We start from the raw sequence: 20,634 nt of genomic DNA on the forward strand, positions 1-20,634 counted from the left end.
CATACATAAAGACAGAAACACACATGGTTTGGGGAGTTGTTAGCAAAAATCAGATCCTACATTTTGTTTTTCCAAATTGTAATTCTTTTATTTCGATGATTTCTTCAGCAAATATTTACTGAGTACCTACTATGTGCACCATATTTTTTGTTTGATTGCATGTTTATTTTTTGTGCTTGTTTTTTAGCAAGTGATTTCCATGATCAAGAAAGTTTGTGTCACAACGAGATAGTTGCAGAATCTTGAGTTTGGAATAAATTTCCAGATTTCTTTCCCCCATCTCCAAACAGAACATCCCACACATCTAAGTCAGTCTACCATCTATTGGAATTTAAAAGGCCCTCCGGTGAAAGACTTCACTGCAATCTTCAGCGCCTCTCCTAGAGTGTGCTTACCTCTGTGTTCTTTGGAGGAAACGATCCATATAAAAGATAATAAATGGTACAGCAAAGTGCTCATAGTGTGCACCTGTGTCAAGGAAATAAAACATGGTAACATATTAAATTTAAGAGAGATATTCAAATCAGAGTCTGGGTCCCAATCACGGTTAATCTACTTTTCCAGATGTGTAGCTTTGGTACAGAAGACATTCAGCCCCTCTAAGCCTTCGTTTTCAAAAGAGTTCTAAAAGCCAGTGTAGTAAGAAAAATAAATATGATAAAAATTTAACCTTGAACATCCTTTCTATTATCATAGGATAGGAGGGAGGGACCACCAACGCTCTGCCCTGGAATAATGCACATGATTGCTCATATAATTCAAATAATTCTTCTTTTTCCTCTTTTGTCCCCACACACATATACAGGATTCAGGGAGGCTAATTGCACCTAGAGGTGACTGCACTCTGATAGTAACTATTTCATATGTTTTTTCTGATCATTAAATATATAACTCAGAGCACCTGGGTGGCTCAGTTGGTTAAGCATCTCTTGATTTTAGCTCGGGTCATGATCTCCTGTTTCCTGAAATCGAGCCCCACGTAGGGCTGTGCACCAACAGCTTGGAGCCTGCTTGGGATTCTCTCTCTCCGCCCCTCCCCACTCACATGTGTCCTCTCTCTCTTTCAAAATAAATAAACTTTAAAATATATATATCATGTAAGGCAACTAGTTCAGTGCCTAGCACACAGTAGACATCCTACAAATGTTGGCTCTGATCTTTACCACCACAACTACCCTACTAGAAGAAAATTTTCTTTCTTTTAAGCCAGATTTCACGTTTTGTTCTGCCCCAGTCATCCCAGCCCACTTCCAGCAAAACTGCAGACCTGAAATTCTCTCTTCTTCCCCTGAGCAGTTTCCTCGCACAGTCGATGGCACATCACAAGCCATGGGTAACCACTTGTTGAATGAATTACAAAACCTGCAATTTTATTTATTTATTTTTTTAAACATTTATTTATTTTTGAGACAGAGAGAGCATGAACAGGGGAGGGTCAGGGAAAGAGGGAGACACAGAACCTGAAACCGGCTCCAGGCTCTGAGCTGTCAGCACAGAGCCCGATGCGGGGCTCGAACCCACGGACCGTGAGATCGTGACCTGAGCCGAACTCGGACGCTTAACCGACTGAGCCACCCAGGCGCCCCAAAACCTGCAATTTTAAAAGGATAAGGGCAGGAGCGCGTGGGTGGCTGCCTTGGTTACGCCTCAACTTCAGCTCAGGTCATGATCCGTGGGTTGTTGGGTTCCAGCCCAGCATTGGGTTCTGCGCTGACAGCTCAGAGCCTGGAGCCCGTTTTGGATTCTGTGTGCGTCTCTCTCTCTCTCTCTCTCTGCTTCTTGCCCGCTTGTGCTCCCTCTCAAAAATGAATAAATAGCCTTTCGGCCGGAACTGTCATCTTCCAGTGATTGGCCAAAACGACCAACACAAGGGAAAGAGGAGAGGTACTCGCTATACGTTCTCTGGGCCTTTTAGAAAACATGGAGTTGTTCCTTTGGCAACATACATGCGAATCTACAAGAAAGGTGATATTGTGGACATCAAGGGAATGGGCGCTGTTCCAAAAAGAACGCCCCACAAATGTCACCAGGGCAAAACCGGAAGAGTCTACAGTGTCACCCAGCATGCTGTTGGCATTGTTGGAAACAGACACGTGAAGGGCAAGATTCTTGCTAAGAGAACTAATGTACGTGTTGAGCACATTAAGCACTCCAAGAGCCGGGATAGCTTCCTGAAGCGTGTGAAGGAAAATGATCAGAAAAAGAAGGAAGCCAAGGAGAAAGGTACTTGGGTTCAACCCAACTGCCAGCCTGCCCCACCCAGAGAAGCACACTTTGTGAGAACCAATGGAAAGGAGCCTGAGCTGTTGGACCCCATTCCCTATGAATTCATGGCATGATAAATGTAAAAAAAAACGACAGACTTCAAGACTGTAAAAAAAAAAGGGGGGGGGGGGATGTGGGCAAAATAAAGGGGAGAGATTATCCGATAGGAACACCAGCCCATTACTGTCAAGATTACAAAAAATAATAATAGGTCTGATATCCAATAAGTGTGTAAATGGGCTTTAGGAACCCGTGGGTGGCTCAGTTGCTTGAGCGTCTGAGTTTAGCTCAGGTCATGATCTCACGATTCATGAGTTTAAGCCCCACGTTGGGCTCACTGCTCTCAGTGCAGGGCCCACTTTGGATCCTCTGTCCCCCTGCCCCTCTGCCCCTCCCCCACCCACTCTCTGTCTCTCGAAAATAAACAAAAAGTTCAATAAAAATTTTAAAAATAAAGAAACTGGCTTTAGCTTTTCAGAAAGGCCGTACACTCTTTCATTTCTTCTATAACTATTTCTTATATTCCTACCTTGTGCCAAGTTTACAGTGGTAAACAAGACAGACAAGAGCTTTCATGGACCTGTGGGGAGAAAGCAATAAAGAAATACGATCAAGAAGATGCCTTCAGGGGTGCCTGGGTGGCCCAGTTGGTAGAGCGTGTGACTCTTGATGATCTTGGGGCTGTAGGTTCAAGCCCCACCTTGGGGGTAGAGATTACTTAAAAGTAAAATCTTTTTTTTTTTTTAATTTTTAATGGTTTTTTAAATTTATTTTTGAGAGAGATAGAGTGCGAGTGGGGAGGGGCAGAGGGAGAGGGAGACACAGAATCTGAAGCAGCTCCAGGCTCTGAGCCATCAGCACAGAGCCCGACGCAGGGCTCGAACCCACAAACCGTGAGATCATGACCTGAGCCAAAGTCGACACTCAACCGATTGGGCCCACAAATAAACTCTTAAAAAAACAAAGATGCTTTCAGATTTCAATGTTCTGTGAAGGAAATAAACAGAGATAGGACAGAGAGTGACTCCAGACCTATACAGAGATTGGGGAAAGGCCTCCCAGGAGAGGACATTTACACTGAGGTGTAGGGTGATAACTTAAATGTCAATGTCCAACAAGGCCAAAAATAAAAATGTGTAAAGGTTTACACATGGTACTGTGTAAACTGAACAGCTTCATTTTCATTCTCCCCTTTAAAGAAGAAGCATGGCCAAGCATTTAAAAGTCTATACCATCTTCTAGAAAAAGTACGAACAGGGGGGCCCTTATAAACTCTTATTTGGTGGGGGGTATTATACAACCCTTTGGAGAACGTAAGACACCTAAAGTTGAAGGTGCGGGTTCCCTACAACCCAACACTTCTATGTCAAGGTACATTCATTATTTTTTAAGGATTTTATTTTTTTGAGTAATCTCTACACCCAGAGTAGGGCTTGAACTTACAACCCTGAGATCAAGAGTCACACAATCTACCTACTGAGCCAGCCAGGAGGTGGCTTTAGTTATATTTTTTGGATGAACCCTTAAAAGATCTCTTCTTAGGGAAGTAAGGAAAGGTTCTTTTCAATTCAAAATTTGAACCAGAAGACAAAAGTAATGAATTAACTCTACAAATATTCATAGAATACATATACATGCCAGGAACTATTCAAGGCTCCAAGAAACCCACGGTGAAGGAAACCATCAAAGACCAGGCCCTCATGGACATAATGGGAAAATCACACAAGAAACAAATAAAAAGCTTTACCCTCACTGTACTCTTAATATATACCCAGTTTGTGATCCTGGTTTTATGCAAGAGGAAACTGAGTCTCAAGGAAATTGTCATTTGCCCACAGCGAGCCAGCTAGAAAGATGGAGAACATACTAGCCCAAGACCTTGGCGCCTGAACTCCACTTGGGTCAGTGTCTACCTTCCCCAGTGGAGCCTATGAGGAAGGCGGGTGTGAATTTTCCTTTCCTTTCCTTTCCTTTCCTGGGCACCCATTGCCTGGCTCATAAAGAGTTGTGTGGTTTTAAGATAAGAGCAGGTCGTGTACCATATTGGAGAACTATCGGGAAATAAAGCCTGCTTAAGAGACTGGGAATGGAGACAGATTTCAGAATTATTTACTCAGGTGTGGGAGTCAAGTCTAAAGAGATAAGAAAGGGGGCGCCTGGCTGGCTCAGTTGGGAATACATGTGACTCTTGATCTCAGGGCCGTGAGTTCAAGCCCCACGTTGGGTGTGGAGCCTACTAAAAAAAAAGAAAAAAGAAAAGAAAGAAAAAACAAAGAGATAAGAAGAAGGACCATTCCTTTCTCCGAGCCATGCACCGCCCTGATCACTTCCACCTGACTTCTCCCCCTTTCTTCCTTGAAGAGAACCCCTAGCCAGTCCCTGACAGCAAAAGTGTGACCCAGATGCTCTCAACCACTGAGACAAGGACGTAAGACGAGACCCTGGCAAGTGCCTTCCATAAGGGGGCAGTAGGAAGAGAAGTGAAGTCAGGCAGAGGAGAATCAAAATCAGGTGTCCCTGTTTAATTTTTATTCTCCACTGATGAGGAAGTCCTGCTTTGAGATACAGCAGCCCACAGAATGGGTGAGGAACCCCTGCATCTTCCTGCCCAGGGGCCAACCCTCCTGCTTCTATAACAGAATGGCTCTCATAGGGACGCTCCCCTGAATTTGTCTTTTGACACATTTTTCTTCTAACAGGAAAGTTACAAATATACTAAAGTAGAAAAAAAATCACACAACGAACATCCCCGCACCCTTCACCCGTAGTCAACAACTCTTAACGATTCACATTCGCTTTAGGATATTCCCATCTTTAAAAATGCCAGCGACAGGGATTTCCTTTTATTTTGATTGTTCTTTGCATTTACCGTGTGTCTGTTTTTACTAAGTTCCTAAGTGAAATGTTAGCTTATTTATTTTCAACCTTTCCTTTCCTAAAGAAATGTATTTTCCTTGTATCACGGCAAGCGTATCCCACATTTTTTCAAAGCAACTCCTGTTTATATACATTTATGCATAACTGTGCCCAAAATGATGCTTTCAATATCAGGGTCATTTTACATTTTTTCCTTTCTTTTTTGATTTCTGCCAACTTCTCCCCCCTCCCTATATACTCTTCCTTCTCCCCCCATAGCCCCTGTGCAGGATCTGTCTTCATAGTCAAGTTCATCTCGTCGTATGTTTCTATCCAGGTTCCAGTAATCCTAGTTTATCACCCCCTTGCTTGACCAAAGCAGGGTATTGTGCATTTTACTCTTGTCATTCAACAATACTTAGTGGCAATTCCTTTAATACAATGCTTACAGTTTCATTTCACTGTACGTGTCTGTATAATATTCCATGAATGTGCCAGTAGTTATCATTTTTGTTTTCACTTTTTTGCTACCATTAACAATGCTCCAGTACCCATCTTTTTTTTAAGCATGTTTAAAAACATTTTTTTAAATGTTTACTTATTTCTGCAAGAGAGAGAAATGGAGTGCAATCAGGGAAGAGGCAGAGGGAGAGGGAGACACAGAATCCGAAGCAGGCTCCAGGCTCCGAGCTGTCCACATAGAGCCGACGTGGGGCTCGAACCCATGCATCACGAGATCATGACCTGAGCCGAAGTCGGGCGCTTAACCGACTGAGCCACCCAGGAGCCCCTAAAGTACACTTCTTTGAAAATTAAAAAACAAAATCTCAGGTGTTCTAGGAGCAGAAAGTTGCCGACAGTGGCCGCTGTGACATTTGGGCATCCGTGTAATACAGCAAGGGGGTCAAGCTTAGAAAGGGCCAGGGTCCCTCCCTGATGATCAAATCTCAGTCCCAGCAATTCATTCACCTGTAGGATCACCCAGCACAAACCAATCAAGTACCTGCAAGGTGGGGCTCCTGACCTAGGCACTGTGACTTAATGGTGAAGAGCGTGGAGAAGGTTCCAGCTCTCAGGGGGCTGCTGTTCTGGTGGACAGAAGCAGACAATAAACAGGCAGGTAAAGGACATCAGCTCCGTGCATTGAAGAGGGCTGGGGTGGCCGCACGCTGGAGGTCTCTCTGAACACACATCCACCCTGAGCTGTGACTTGTTCAAGTTCAACAATCGCAATGAAGCTCGTGATATTAAGTTTGTATGTATTGCAATGCGTTCGTAGTTGCTTCCGATCTTTGACTCAGGTGAGGGCCTTTTTGTAATCAGTACAGTTTTTAGACATTCAGGGTCTGCTCCTGGAGATCGGAAGCAAAGTCTGAGGAATCCCCATTTTTTGAAAACATACGGGGTAATTCGATGAACAGTCAGGTTGGGGAGTGACTTTATTAGAGGACGCTCAGGAAGCACATGTGACCTGCAGACATTCAGGGAAAAGACAAAGGAGGAAGGTGAGTGGAGATTTGAATTGAAAAGAGGGCTCCGAGAACTTTCTCAGCACCGCCCCCCTCCAGAAAGTCATGCCTTTCAAACTCTTAAACAGCAAAGGGACAAATCCCCCAGGGACTCCTCACCCCCCATCCTCAGGAAACCTCCTAGGACCCCTTCTTGGGCTTGACTCATTTGATGTGCACTAGATATGTAAAAACAACAGCGGTGGGCTGCCGGAAATCCAGCATAAAGAAAAATCTAGAATTGCAAATGTAAAACTGCCCACCCTCTGACAAAGATTATGCGGATGGAACTGAAGGCGACAACAGGAGCAGAAATGACCCGATACTGGCATATGTGTGAAGTAAAAAGTGCCAGGGTTCCCGGCACGACCCCACCCCCCCCCCACCTCCACGAGGATTCTGGGAATTAACCATACCTACCTCAGACAGATTAAAAATAAGACCGTTGTCATGTCAAGCTCTGAGCAACCCTGGGTGCTCAGTTAGGGCTTGACCCTCGATCCTCTGGTTTCTGGCTGCTCCCTCCCCCCCAGGAAAATTCCTCCAGCGTTGCCAGCGCCCCCCCGAGAGATCCAGAAATCCCTCTGGTTACCGTGTCCATTCCTGGGTGCTCAGCGAGTGGGCTCACCCGGGTGGCTGTAACTTTACTCCGACAACTTGGGAAAACAAACAGAGCCGTTCTGACCTTTTCGATTTCTTCTGCTTCCGCACACCCTTCCGAGCCTGCACGCTTGTGGTGACCTGCACTAACTGTGAAGAAGCTTCCAGACGCACGCGTGCCACCGCGGCACGGTCTATGGTTTTTCCTTTTACCTCCTTCAGGTGCCAGCTTTGCTGACGGCCGACGGTGTAAGCGCTGTGTGCTTCCCTTTGTAAGCACTTACCTGGTCTTCTCCCGCCAACGAGCTTAATCTCACTCTTCCTGAACCTTTCAAGCCATTTGAGGATGGCCCCAGCTGCTTCAAGGCTGAGTTGTGAAAAACAACCCCAACACGGTCCCCGGTTTCTTCTGTTTACACAACTGCGTGAGGGGCTGGGGAGACAAGTGTTTGAAAGTCATTTCATGTAAATGTCCTCATTAAAATATATGCATATGGATTTGAATATGCATGTTGTCGCATATGAAACGTGTGTGTTGTTATGAGTTAAAATACATATGTAAATAGCTATTAAAACATGTACACATAGGCATCTAAGAACAAAGGATTTGCTTCAAGCGGCCCGTTGGGGTAACATGGAACCTTCCTGAGTGTCGGCCCCGAGTAGCCCCATTTGAAACACTGGGGTATTTATTTTTGCTGGTCCTGAAGGATCCGGGCACTTTATCAAAAACTTTGGACAAGGGTGATATAAAGTCCCAGCTTTAGCACTGAGGCACATTCTCTCCCAGCCTGCTCCTCACTGACCCGCACGAACCACATCATGCTGGTATCCTGTCTCCCCATGTCCACAAGCTGTGCTTAAATGGCTCTGGTAGAAAATTTCAAAATGGTTTTTTGGGGGGTGGGGGGGGAAGAGCGGGGGGGGGGGGGGGGGGGGAGGAAAGAGGCATGACTCATTGAAAAAGCAACCACAAAAGTAAATGCAGTATTTTTATCCTATCATTTATAATCTGCCCGCGCCCCCCCTCCCACCCCCACCTCTCCATAGGACCCTTCCCCCCCTACCCCCCATCCCCCACCCCCCACCATCCACCTTCCCAAGGCCCTTCACACTTTGTACCTGGGATGAAGCGGGGAGGGGAACTTACAGCCCTCAGTGAAAATGTTCAGGGTCAAATTATATACTCTTCTGGTAAAGAGCAGCCAGTGGGAGTGGGGGAGTGTGGTCTTAACAATTCCGAGGCAGGCTTTAGTCCTGGCCGACGAGCTTGCGTCATGATAATACAATTTTGTATGTTAAACAACGGATGTCAAACAGAAGAAAGAGATGGGGTCTTTGCTTTTCTTCTCCTGTGGACCTTGCTCCCCCAAAGCAGCCATTTTTTCAGTTGCCATGACAGTGGTAATAGGAGTTCATCATTTTCCCATGCTTGCCGCATGCTAATGCGGAGACAATTCAGGAACGTTCTCCGGTTAGGCGAAGAAAGGATCCCAACCACAGGCCGCGACTGTGCTGGGGATGCAGAGTCTACCTTTGCCTTGATCCTCTCCCCACAATCCCCAGCTTCCAGTGTATGGAACAAGTTATGTAAAGCAGAAGTTTTTATTTGTCCGTCTACCAACGTATCAGTTACAATCAGCCACAGGGCCACCGATGCCGGATGTGTGGATTGACAAAGCAAGTTGGCCATTCTTTTGAAAAGAAGTCCAATGAATATCGTCTCGATTGTAACTGTGTATAATATCTATCAATCATATGTGCGTATTGAATACAGAACAATTCTGCTCTGTCTCTCAAAACATCAGGCCCATTTACACACCGAGGAGAGGAAGGCAGCTCCTTGGAGAATCACCAAAACTGAGAAAATCATATATTTATAAGAAAAACGCCTTCTTGCGATGAACAAAGACGGCGTCGAAATTAAGCAAAATCCCATTTGCAAGGGCTTCTTCTCAACATGAGGGAAGTGTATTCTAAAAAAATTGACAAGAAGGAAAAGTGGAAAAGTAGTTAAACCCGGATGGGGGGTACACGAATGTTCCTTATGTATTTCTTGGTGCTTTTCTGTAGGTTTGAAATATTTTATAATTCCTTAAAAAAAAATTGTGAGTCAAAGCCTTTCTGCTTGGCCTTTAATTAATATAGCCAAATGAGGAAAAAGGGAAAGAAAGGAAAAACAACGTAGCAGGGCAGAAACAAAATTAAACCCCAAAGTGATTTATAGCAGACGTAGGTTTATTTCCCTCTTAATTTCTAACAGAATGTGGTGGTGGTTGGTCAGCTGATGTTTGCCTTTTTTTTTTCCTTCCTAATCCCTTAAAAAAAAAAAATTCTTGCATCAGTGACCACTAAAATGATGACTTCAATTGTTGATAGAGTTTCTTCTCCAGGATTGAAAACCAGTTGCTTTTATATGCATTGTCCTCCTTATTTTTTAGGCATCTGGCACATTTTATTCCTTTTTTGTTATTTTGAGTTGTTCTTTTATCATTATCTCCAGGAAGCAGCATTAGCATGCCGCAGATAAGACCACAGATCCAGATGTGCATATCAAAGGATGAACAGCTACTTATTAAGAAAAACTTTTCTTTTTAAGCCCAGCTTCTGTTCAAAGGAATAATAAAGCCTATGGCGTTAGTGACAAACTGGTAATTCAATGCCTTGTCACCACCGTGCATTGGAATGGAGGGTAAAAAAAAAAAAAAAAAGGCAGGTCAAAGAAATTGGTAAGGTCCACACTGGAGAAAGCTGAAAAAAAAAAGGCAGAACTGGTGTAAAAGTTCATCTTCTCCGGACGTATGCATTTACATCCTGCTGTGTCCATTCACGGTTTTCTGGGAGAAATGAACGAGCCGCGAATGGGCTGGCTGGCTGGTATGATTAAGGATGAATTTTAGAAGAGTGAAATGTATTTGCATTGAAAGCGTCTGATTTCAGTGCTGTCGACCTGTGCTTCCTCTGCACGTGAAAATATGCTTAATAACACGTGAGACGTGAGAGGCAAAAGAGACCAGTGCTGTAATCCTTTGCAAAGTAAATCTAAAAGCCCCTTTCTCGCCCCTCTGCTCCTCATGTTAAGTGGCTTCTCTATCCCCCCAGTGTGTGTGCCTCTCTGTATCTCTGACAGGAACTTACATGCGTGGAGGCACATAGCTCCCCACATGAGTGCGTACATCTACACACATTTTCATACGTATATTTAGTGTAGTTTTTATGTTATTGTATTTTACTTCATTTCATTTCATTTTTTATTTTATTTCATTTCATTTCATTTTTTATTTTATTATTTTATTTTGTTTCATTTAATTTTTATTTTATTATCTTATTTCATTTTTTATTTTATTTTATTTCATTTTTATTTCATTTCATTTTTTATTTTATTTTATTATTTCATTTTATTTCATTTCATTTCATTTTTCATTTTATTTTATTATTTTATTTTGTTTCATTTCATTTTTTATTTTATTATTTCATTTGATTTCATTTTTTATTTTATTTCATTTTTTATTTTATTTCATTACTTCATTTTATTTCATTTCATTTCATTTTTTTTTATTTTATTTTATTTTATTTTATTTTGTTTCATTTCATTTTTTATTTTATTATTTTATTTCATTTGATTTCATTTTTTATTTTATTTCATTTCCTTTCATTTTTAAAAATTTTATTAATTTAATTTAATTTTTATTTTATTACTTTATTTTGTTTCATTTCATTTTTTATTTTATTATTTTATTTCATTTTATTTCATTTATTATTTTATTTTATTATTTTATTTTATTTCATTTTATTTCATTTTTTATTTTATTATTTTATTTTATTTCATTTTATTTCATTTTTTATTTTATTTCATTTCATTTATTTTATTATTTTATTTATTTTATTTTCTATTTTGTTTTATTTTATTTTATTTTATTTTATTTTAAGTAATCTCTACGCCCAGTGTGAGGCTCAACTCAGAACCCCGAGATCAAGAGTCACGTGCTCCACCGACTGAGCCAGCCAGGGTCCCCTAGTGTGGTTGTTTTTAAAATTAATGCTGCCATGCCACACAGGTGCCTCTTTCATTTTGCGTAACAGTTGGATTTGCCCATCTTTCCAACTTGGCATCCGTAAGTCAGCCTCGTTCTTTTTCACTTATATGTAGTAGTCCGCGGATTCGATGCACAGTGATGTACATAGTACATCAAAAGCCCTTCCCTGTTGGTGTCTTTTCAAGTTTCTTCCAGTTTTTCCCTACGGCCAACGATGATGCAATAAATACCCTCTCACGTCTAAATTTGTGTGCCCGTTGCGAGCTCCTTTTACTTCCGTTTCATTTTCTCTGTTGTCAAAAAACTCTTTTAGTACCTGGAAGTGACGCATCTGTATGCTTAAGTCTAAAATCAATGAAAAGTCAATGAGCACTTTTGTGCTTCGTTCCTAAACTGCGTTCTGTAGTTGACTCAAACGTGACCTTGACTAAAGTCATTTTTGTACGCGGATCCTGGTACAAGTTAGCTGGGTCCTCCATCTCTCTGTGAGGTTATCATTAGTTTTAAAAAGGTCTGACTAGTCCTTCTGTTTAGTAAAGAAACAAACAGTGAGGTAAAGAAACTCTGCCCAAGTCCACTAAATTAATGTCATCATAAAAATGAGGGTGGTCTAAATTCCACCCACAGGTACACAGGGATTGACACTGAGGCATTATTTGTAATGGGACCGACTAGAAGTTCCAAATATCCATTCGAGTTGTCTTTAAAAGTCATGGTCCGTGCAAACAACAAAATGCCACTAAAATGAATGAGAAGATATTGCAACAGGAGAAGCATCCATTGTCTTGCTAATTAAAAGGCAAATTGTGAATCTGTGTGAGCTGCGTAACCTACTCATGGATGCTTAGCAGGTGGGCAGACAGACGGATGGGTCGTTAGTAAAAGTTATCTCCAGGGTATGGAAGTTGTGAGGAAAAAGAGGGGAGAGGTTAGGTGCTTGCATTTTTTCACATCAGTTAAACTCTCTACGGGAGGCAAGTAAATATTTTCCCATTAAGAAAAATCAAGTTGCCCCAAAGACTGGGGGATAGGCCGGTGATAACATTTCACTTGTTGATTTTTTAAAAGAATATTCATGAAAGAGTATAAAATTATTTCATGTTCTTGTCATTTAACTTTTCATGGGCATATATCCATATACCTCAAAATCCCAAAACTAGAGAATGGTTAAAAAGAAATAATTCCCGTCTAAAGCCTGTCTTGCAGAACTGAGTTTTCCTCTCCAGGGGCAATCGCTGTTCCTATTTTTACATGCATTTTCCTAGATATATTTCAAACATATTCAAGGAAATGTTTGGTGCATAGTAGTCGGCTCTTAGGCTGTAAGACATGTTAAATTCCAAATCGAAGCCCTTGGGGAGGACTACAGCCGTGATTCTCTAACTTGAGCGTCAGAATCATGCAGAGGGTCTTTTAAACCCCAGATTGCTGAAACCCACCTCCATAGCTTCAGATTTTGTAAATCTGGGATGTGAACCGAGGAATTGCATTTCTAAAGCTCCAAGGGAGTGCTGACCCTACTTAGCAGAGGACCCGCTTTGATGATCTTGGTTTGGAGTGTGTGCTCCAGAGACGGGCTACCTGGCATCTTATTCTACCTTCGCCACTCACTGGTTATGTGGTCCTCGCCAAGTTGTCGAACCTCTCCCCAGCCTCCGTGTTCCCATCTGTGCAACGGGAACAATAGGAATACACAGAGGCTGGTGTGAGGGTTGGTGGGTTCATATGCACGGAAGTGTCCCAGCAGAGTCATTGGAGCCTCTTGTTTGTATCTGGCACTGCCTCTGACAGGTGTTTAATCAAATGCCCTTCTCTTCTATTCTTCTAGGAATAATAATAACAGCCAGCATTTCACTGAATGCTTCCTCTCAAAGCAGGCAAATTAGATTCCTGTCTTATACAGCAGAATCATTTGCTTTGAAAGGGCACTACAACTCTCCTGGGGAAGAGGAATATATATATTCCATGTAATATATTATATATATTACATTGTATGTGTGTATATGTGTGTGTATATAAACACACAAATATAATGTATATTATACACTATATATACACACTATATATTATATATAATATATAATGTGTGTATGATATAATATATATTAATGTATATTAATAGATTATATTGTAATATGAGTATAATATAATATATATAATAATGTAATAATGTAACACGCACACATCCTATCACTGATCTGACACAGCCCAATATTGTCTCAATGGTAGAGGCACATCTTATCTCTGATGGGTGACATCTTGAGCCTTCTAGGTTTTACTCTAATTGATGCCACCTAAGCTAATATTTAATTAAGCTAATAGCTTAATTCTCAGAGGACAGAGCTATGAGCGAAAGGCTAATTCTAGGTAGATGGAGGTAAGGGCAAAGAATGGGAAAGCCAGATAAAAGTGGGGGCCCACAAACTGGGAAGGCCCCCCTTTCCTTTCTGATCTCACCTTGAAGTTGAGATGGTCAAGTGGGGCGTCTGGAGTTGGACCCCTTATATTTGACTCCACCCAGAACCGTCTCGTCTTGGGCAAAGCATGCCCGGTCTCCTCATCCAAAAACTGGAGCAAAGCTAGAAGTGCCTAATGGCAAGGATTTTCCCAAAATGCAAAGGGTGAAGGAGATGATGTTGGCCAGCAAAAGTGCATTGAAGAAACAGTGATAGAGAATGACTCAGGGGAAGGGGACCATTTTCAGCAAGGTGGTCAGGGAGGGCTTCCTGGAGGAGGTGTCATTTGAACTGAAACTGAATAATGAAGGCCATGCGAACATCTTGAGGAAGACAAGCAGCAAGGACGGATGCCCTGAGGAGGAAACACGCTAGAGTTGGAGCTCCTCAAGGAAGCCCAGGGCGGTCAGAGCCAGATTGCATGTGGAGGGAAGCCATTGGGGGGGGCTTGCGTTGTTATTTAGATGTTTTTGCGGGGTTTTTTTTTTTTTGTTTTTTTTTTTTAAGTAATCCCTATACCCAGCCTGGGGCTCATACTCACAATCCCGGGATCAAGAGTTTCACACTCTTCTGACTGAGCCACCTAGGCTCCCTTCTGTGCATTTTTTTTTTTTATGTGTATATTTTTTATTTTTGACAGAGAGAGAGACAGAGCATGAGCAGGGGAGGAGCAGAGAGAGAGAGGCAGACAAGGAATCCGAAGCAGGCTCCAGGCTCTGAGCCGTCAGCACAGAGCCCGACGCGGGGCTCGAACCCACGAACCATGAGATCATGACCCGAGCTGAAGTCGGACGCTTAACCGACAGAGCGTCCCAGGCGCCCCCCCCATTCTGTGCATTTCTTAATAAAACAATTAAAACTTATGAAGTTATTTTTACCAGTTCCTAACATCTCGTAGCCTACAGAGGTAACCTTTATTGTTTTAAAGTCTCTGTCCACGACAAACTTCAATGATGCTTTAAGTCAAAGTGGACCTTTTACTGAAATCAAAATGCAATACTTGTGCTATTTAACTTTAGAGGAGCCAATGATGTGAAAATAATGTGTGCACAAGAATTCTGTTAAATGGGGCACCTGGGTGGCTCAGTCGGTTTAGCATCTGAGTCTTGATTTCAGCTCAGGTCATGATCTCACGGTTTGTGGGTTCAAGCCCCACGGCAGGCTCTGTGCCGACAGTGCAAAGCCTCCTTGGGACTCTGTCCCTCTCTCTCTCTGCCCCACCCCACTCACGAGCTCGCTCGCTCTCTCTCTCTCTCGAAATAAACTTAAAAAAATTTTAAGTAAGTATATTAAGTGAATCTTTATTTGAAAATCACCACCCAGGCATTATCATGCTATAAAACGAGATCATGAGCAAGTATAGCCTGAATTACGTACCAGCCGTGAGACTGGAAAGAAGAGATCCATCAAAATCCCTTTTCTAGAGAAGACCGGGGCAGGCGTCTTGTCACGGCTGTGGGTGTCCAGGCCCGGCTGCTGGAAGCAAACCGGGATGTGACCCTCGATCTCTGAGCCCTCCCGCATCACCCTCCTCCTTCCCGGCGATTCCCTGGTACTCTGGGCCTCTCTGGGCCTCTCCGGGCTTCAGGTGGAACAGCAGCAGCCAAATTGCACGTGGGAAGTGCTGGAACCTGACCTGGACGTTGGCCGGTCATTGTCTGATATGGTCATTGTCCCGTCTTAGTTCACTGGAGCTTCCTCTCCGTGGGCAAAGCTGCCAACCACCTTTCCCAGAAGCGGACGTGACGGCAAGGGTCTTTCCAAGATGCATTCACGCACTGTCCGGCCCCTGCCTATTTATCCCCTTCCCTGTGTCCCGCGTGCTTGGGCATGCAGAGAAGCAGATCTCAGAGGACAGCGTCTTGTTTGGACAGGAGAAGGCGGTTCTCTGCGACTCCTCGTCGACGGCCCGGGCCCCCTCCTTCCAGACGTGGCGCATCTGACGCGGGGAGCCCACGTGTCTGTGCACTTGGAGCCGTTTCTTCTCGGCTTCCAGGCAGCGGGTTTCCTCCCCGGGGTGGTTTTCTCAGAAGCCGCTTTCCCTGCCCTTGAGGTCACCCGGGCACCGTGTGAAGTTTCAGGCGTCGGCGTGTCACTTTCGGCTGTGAATTCTCAGACCGCGAAGACGCTCGCTCAGTTTGGAGACTTATCTTCTCCGCGCCTGTTAACGGACGCTTTTAACTTAGCAGCAGAAAGGGAGCCTCTTCAGCTGCCGACAGACAGTCTGGGTTCCTGCTTCTCTCTTTTCCTCTCCCTCCAAGTTCCCAGCCTCCACGTGGCCTTCTTTAAGGAGATGGGGCCCGTGCGCGGTCTCCAGTAGGGTCTCGACTCAAGGATTCAACCGGCTCCCTTTCTGGTTTGGGATCTGCCGCATCTGTGTGGTTGAGTGGTCCAGCCCTCCTCCTGCGACTTTCAGTTTCTGTCCCCCTGGACTTCCATCCCTCTGTTTCTTGGGAGACGAGTTCTAGACTTTGCTGAAGAGGAGTGTGTTGGTTCCAGCCATCCATTGTTTTCTCCTCGCTCGTTGTTCTGAGATGTTTTCCAGATGCTTTCTGCATCGGTCCCTTGGGATCGGTGGCGTTCTCACGTGCGTCCAGGTGACCCTATCTGTCCTTGGGGACAAGTCCTCAGCAGCTGTGAAATGAAGGCTGAGAGGGGGGCACCTGGGTGGCTCAGTCGGTGAAGTGTCGGCTCTTGGTGTCGGCTCAGGTCTGGTGAGTTCGAGCCCCGCATCGGGTTCCGTGCCCACAGTGCGGAGCCCGCTTGGGATTCTCTCTCCCCCTCCCTCTCTCTCTCTGCCCCTCCCCTGCTCATGCTGTCTCTGTCTCTCTCGAAATAAATAAATAAACTTAAGAAAGAGGAAAAGAGGGGCACCTGCGTGGCTCAGTCGGTTAAGGTCATGACTTCGGCTCAGGTCATGATCTCACGGTCCGTGGGTTCAAGCCCCGCGTCGGGCTCTGTGCTGACAGCTCAGAGCCTGGAGCCTGTTTCAGATTCTGTGTCTCCCTCTCTCTGACCCTTGCCCATTCATGCTCTGTCTCTCTCTGTCTCAAAAATAAATAAACGTTAAAAAAAAATTTTTTTTAATAAAAAAAAAAAAAAAGAAAGAGGAAAAGAAAAAAAGCCGAGGAGTCTCATTTCTCTGTACTTCTCCAGGAAAGCCTTCCGTGTTCTCCGCCTGTTGGATTTGTTCCGATTTGTGTTTAGTGCCACCAAGCACAGGGTTCCTAGTGGTGGAGGCTCCGTAGGCTGTGCCGTCTTCTTCTTGACCTGTGCCCAGACTTCGGCCAAGGCAGAACACCTTTCAGCCAGCCCTTTCCCTCTTCTTCGTATATGTCAGCTCTTTACTATAAAACCTCATAGCAGCACAGAGCAGGGGCTCCCAGGGAAACCCCGAGAGACCTCAAGTCTACAGATGTCACCAGCAGCACACCTCACAGCTGTTCCAGGACCAACGGGGAAGACATTTCGGTGGCGGGCATCAGGCCCTCCCCAGTCCCATAGGCACCGAAGCTCTTCCTCTGATGGCCAGTGTCCTGTGGGCCACACCTGATCACACGGAACCCTGAGGGGTGCCCTGTCTGTAACACAAACAAGTGTCCGGCAACCAGGAGAGACCATGATTAGCACCGGGGGAGAGGGAAGCCAGCCAGGTTCTAGAAAACAGTGCTTTCTAATTGCTTCCTCGCTGCACAGATAGCAAGTGATATTACGTGTTCGGTACATTGGGTAAGTGGGAGGGCCTGACTGCAGCCGGGAGCTGTGCTCGGCCATGCCACCAGCCTGGAGGGTCCAAGCAGTGCCATGCCATACCCCCCTCTCTGCTCACCAGCGTGTCAGAGCAGAGTGGTGAGGCTCATCCTCCCGATTTCAAATTTCCTTCTGCCACAGGGAAGGCTGGTCCTGCCTGTAAAGGTCCCATAGACCTCTTTCCCCTAAGACTCCCTGTCTCTCTTGAGTTTGGTCGACGTCTGGACGAGGGCACTGGACCGAAGGGTCTCCCGGAACGGACTAAGAGACCCGAATTACAATCACGAGAACTCAGGAGAAACCAGTCACAACGGGCAAGGTCTTACAAGTTCATGGATTTTCTGTGTACTTTGCCAGCATTCAATCCAAGGGTTCCTAGATGGGTTGACTCAGGGACCCAGACTCCTCCCCAGATGTGGCCCTGCCATCCTCAGCTCATGGCCCTCAGGCTTGCCCTGGGGACAGTCATCCACACCCAGTGCCTCTGCATAGGGTGTGGCTCCCTCTTCTGCTTAGCTTCGCCCAGCTTATAATTTGCAGTAATGTTTATTATGTAATTAAATACATGGGAAATCTTTTAACATTTCAAAAAAAAAAAAAGTCTACGAGAGATAACAGCACAATTTAAGAAAGAAACTTCCAAAATCATCTAGATTTTAACAACCATCTTTAAGACTTCCTAGATGAGCTACTTTCTCGGAGCCTTAGTTTGTTCGTCTGTAGAATGGGCTCGATAGTCATGCCCACCTCACAGGGTCCTAGGGGGGGTTAGATATTAAGCATTCAGTAAACGGTAGCTGTCATTACACTCACTATTACGATGATCACTGTTCAATTCCTTTAATTTTTGTTTTCGACCAAGTCTGTCTGGTGAGTTCTCTGCTGTGGCTCAGAGTCAGAATCCTGAAATGAGGAAATGGCTATCCCACAACTTCCGTGGACATCGAAAGTCCTCTGGAAATAAGAGGGTGTATAACATGTCACGTGTTAACAGGCTCCGGTTTTCAAGCAGCACGTCTACCTCCGTGTTTCCTAGGAGGTCAAATGGCCTCCAGATTTCATTTAAGTTTTCTATTATTCTCCGCTGAAAGGGACAATGGGGCTCTTGTTTGCACAGCTTTGGTGAGCCCCAAGGAAAAATTGGTCATTATAAGGAGTACAAAAGATTCACTTTCCATACATTAGTTTGTCAATCGCCTTCCTGATGGAGGAGTGCTGAAGGTGGGGGAGGCAAAGAGATTATTTTGTCTCCATGGCTGGATGTCAATATTCGGCAGGAATAAATGGAATGTAATATCACCTCTTGGCAAAGATACAGTCTGTGCAAGGAAGAAATCCTGCGAAGTCACCCAATCTCCCTGTGCGCTGACTTTTAACCGTTCACCGTGCTGTGTTCGGTTATGTTATTAGGTCACAGGAAGACAGAAGTTACAAGGCATTGACTTCCTTGAAATGCTAGCTGTGACTCTTGTCCCTTCGCAATAAAACACACACAACAAACAAAACGAAAGCCCACGTGGGTTAAAGCTGCAAAGCAGAGCGAGCATCTGGGAAAGCAGCATTTTCTGGTAAACTCAAGAAGATAGTTTCTGGTTGTATGTACTTTTCTGTCAAAAAGAAATAGGCATCCAAAGTTGTGGTTTTATACTTGGATTGTATATTTCTGTTTCAAAAAGCAGGGGGACAAAATGCCTTGTCTGTTCTGGAGAATAATTGTTCAAATGAATCCACTTTGGTGACGGAAATTCTCTAATATATAAAGGGGGGAATTGATTGGGGCTTTATCTTAAAAACGAACATCAAAAAAAAAAAAACAAAACCAAAACCAAAAACGAACATCAAGGCTACAAAAATAAGCGATTTAATGTTATTTTTAACCGCATGCAGCTCGTAATGACAGCTCTACATTAATTCTGAGGACGTCCTTGAGCATGAATAAGGTGTTTGTTCTTTTGTTTGGGGGGTTAGCTACTTTTCCGGACAGAATTGGAAGTTACTATCGCAGGATCTTACTCTCTTGACATTCAATTTTGCGCTGGGTCATAAAGAAGGTCGGTTTTGGAAAAAACATTGAAAAAATAATACTCAGAGGCATAACTGGTTTTCCCAAGGGACGCTGGTGATCTTTTCAGGTTGAAACTGTACTCTTTCTCTTTTTAAAAAAAAAAAGGAAAATATTTCATAAAATTATTATGGAAAATGTTTCAAACACATGCAACAGTAGACAGACAAGTATATGAACCCACATGTACCCAGCTTCAACACTACCAGCCCATGTCACTCTTAGGCACCCCAGCCCCCCATCACCAACAGACCTCCAGACGCCATATTGCTTTATCTGCACACGTGTTAGTATATATCTCGCAAAGAGAAGGACTACTTCCTGCTAGAACCACCACGCGTCATTACCCAACACTTCCTCAATGTCATCAGATATCCAATCGATATCCAAATTTCTGTCTCCTCGATGTCATTATTTTTTACAGTTTGCTTATTTGAAATGGGATCCAAATAAAGTCCAAGAAATTGGCTCTCCCTCTCTTTTTGAACTCTTGCAATATATTTATTGAAGAAAACGCTTGTCTTCATTTTCCTTGTTGACTTTTCTCTTCTGTGTCCCACGAGGCTAGATCATCCCTTGGCTTGTTCGTTTGTTTTTTTTTTTTTTTCAAGGAATGCATTTCTTTATTTTTTAAAAATGTTTTATTTATTTATTTTTCAGAGAGAGAGAAAGAGCACAAGCGGGAGAGGGGTAGAGAGAGGGGGAAGAGAGAGTCCCAAGCAGGCTCCGAGCTGTCAGTGCGGAGCCCAGGGTGGGGCTTGAACCCGTAAACCGTGGCCGAGATCAAGAGTCAGATGCTTAACCAACTGAGCCACCCAGGAGCCCTGAAATGGCTTTGCCTACAATGGGAATGGCTCCCAACCTCACTCTCACTGACTTCATGAAATCTTGCATTCTTCTTAAGATCTACATTTTCACTCTGCTAGTGACCAAACCTTGTGCTTGTACTGTTTTGTTAGCCGTGTGGGGAGAGAATGTTGGATCGATGGAGGTTAAGGAGAGGCTGTTACTACCCAGGGAAGGATGGATGTTGTGCACCGGGGAAGGACCGACACCCTCATTCCCGGCGATCGGTGCTCAGAATTGCTCTTGGCTGGATT

General features: G+C 44.1%; 1 protein-coding gene across 1 annotated transcript; it reads left to right on the forward strand.

Moving 5' to 3' along the window:
* Positions 1 to 1,312: 1,312 nt before the first annotated feature.
* Positions 1,313 to 5,414, forward strand: LOC106980387 (60S ribosomal protein L21-like). The gene is made up of 2 exons (XM_053201346.1): positions 1,313 to 1,333; positions 1,818 to 5,414. The coding sequence occupies exons 1-2, from the start codon at positions 1,313 to 1,315 to the stop codon at positions 2,337 to 2,339; spliced, it is 543 nt and encodes a 180-aa protein (XP_053057321.1). The 3' UTR covers positions 2,340 to 5,414.
* Positions 5,415 to 20,634: the final 15,220 nt, after the last annotated feature.

The sequence above is a fragment of the Acinonyx jubatus genome, chromosome A3 (genome assembly GCF_027475565.1).
Source record: "Acinonyx jubatus isolate Ajub_Pintada_27869175 chromosome A3, VMU_Ajub_asm_v1.0, whole genome shotgun sequence".
Taxonomy (NCBI): Eukaryota; Metazoa; Chordata; class Mammalia; order Carnivora; family Felidae; genus Acinonyx; species Acinonyx jubatus.

Bases quoted from the DNA above. Each gene is read 5' to 3' on its own strand.
- LOC106980387 (XM_053201346.1), top strand. From the start codon at position 1,313: ATGGCACATCACAAGCCATGG. The intron at 1,334-1,817 runs GTAACCACTTGT...ATGAATAAATAG, and splicing joins TGGCACATCACAAGCCATGG to CCTTTCGGCCGGAACTGTCA.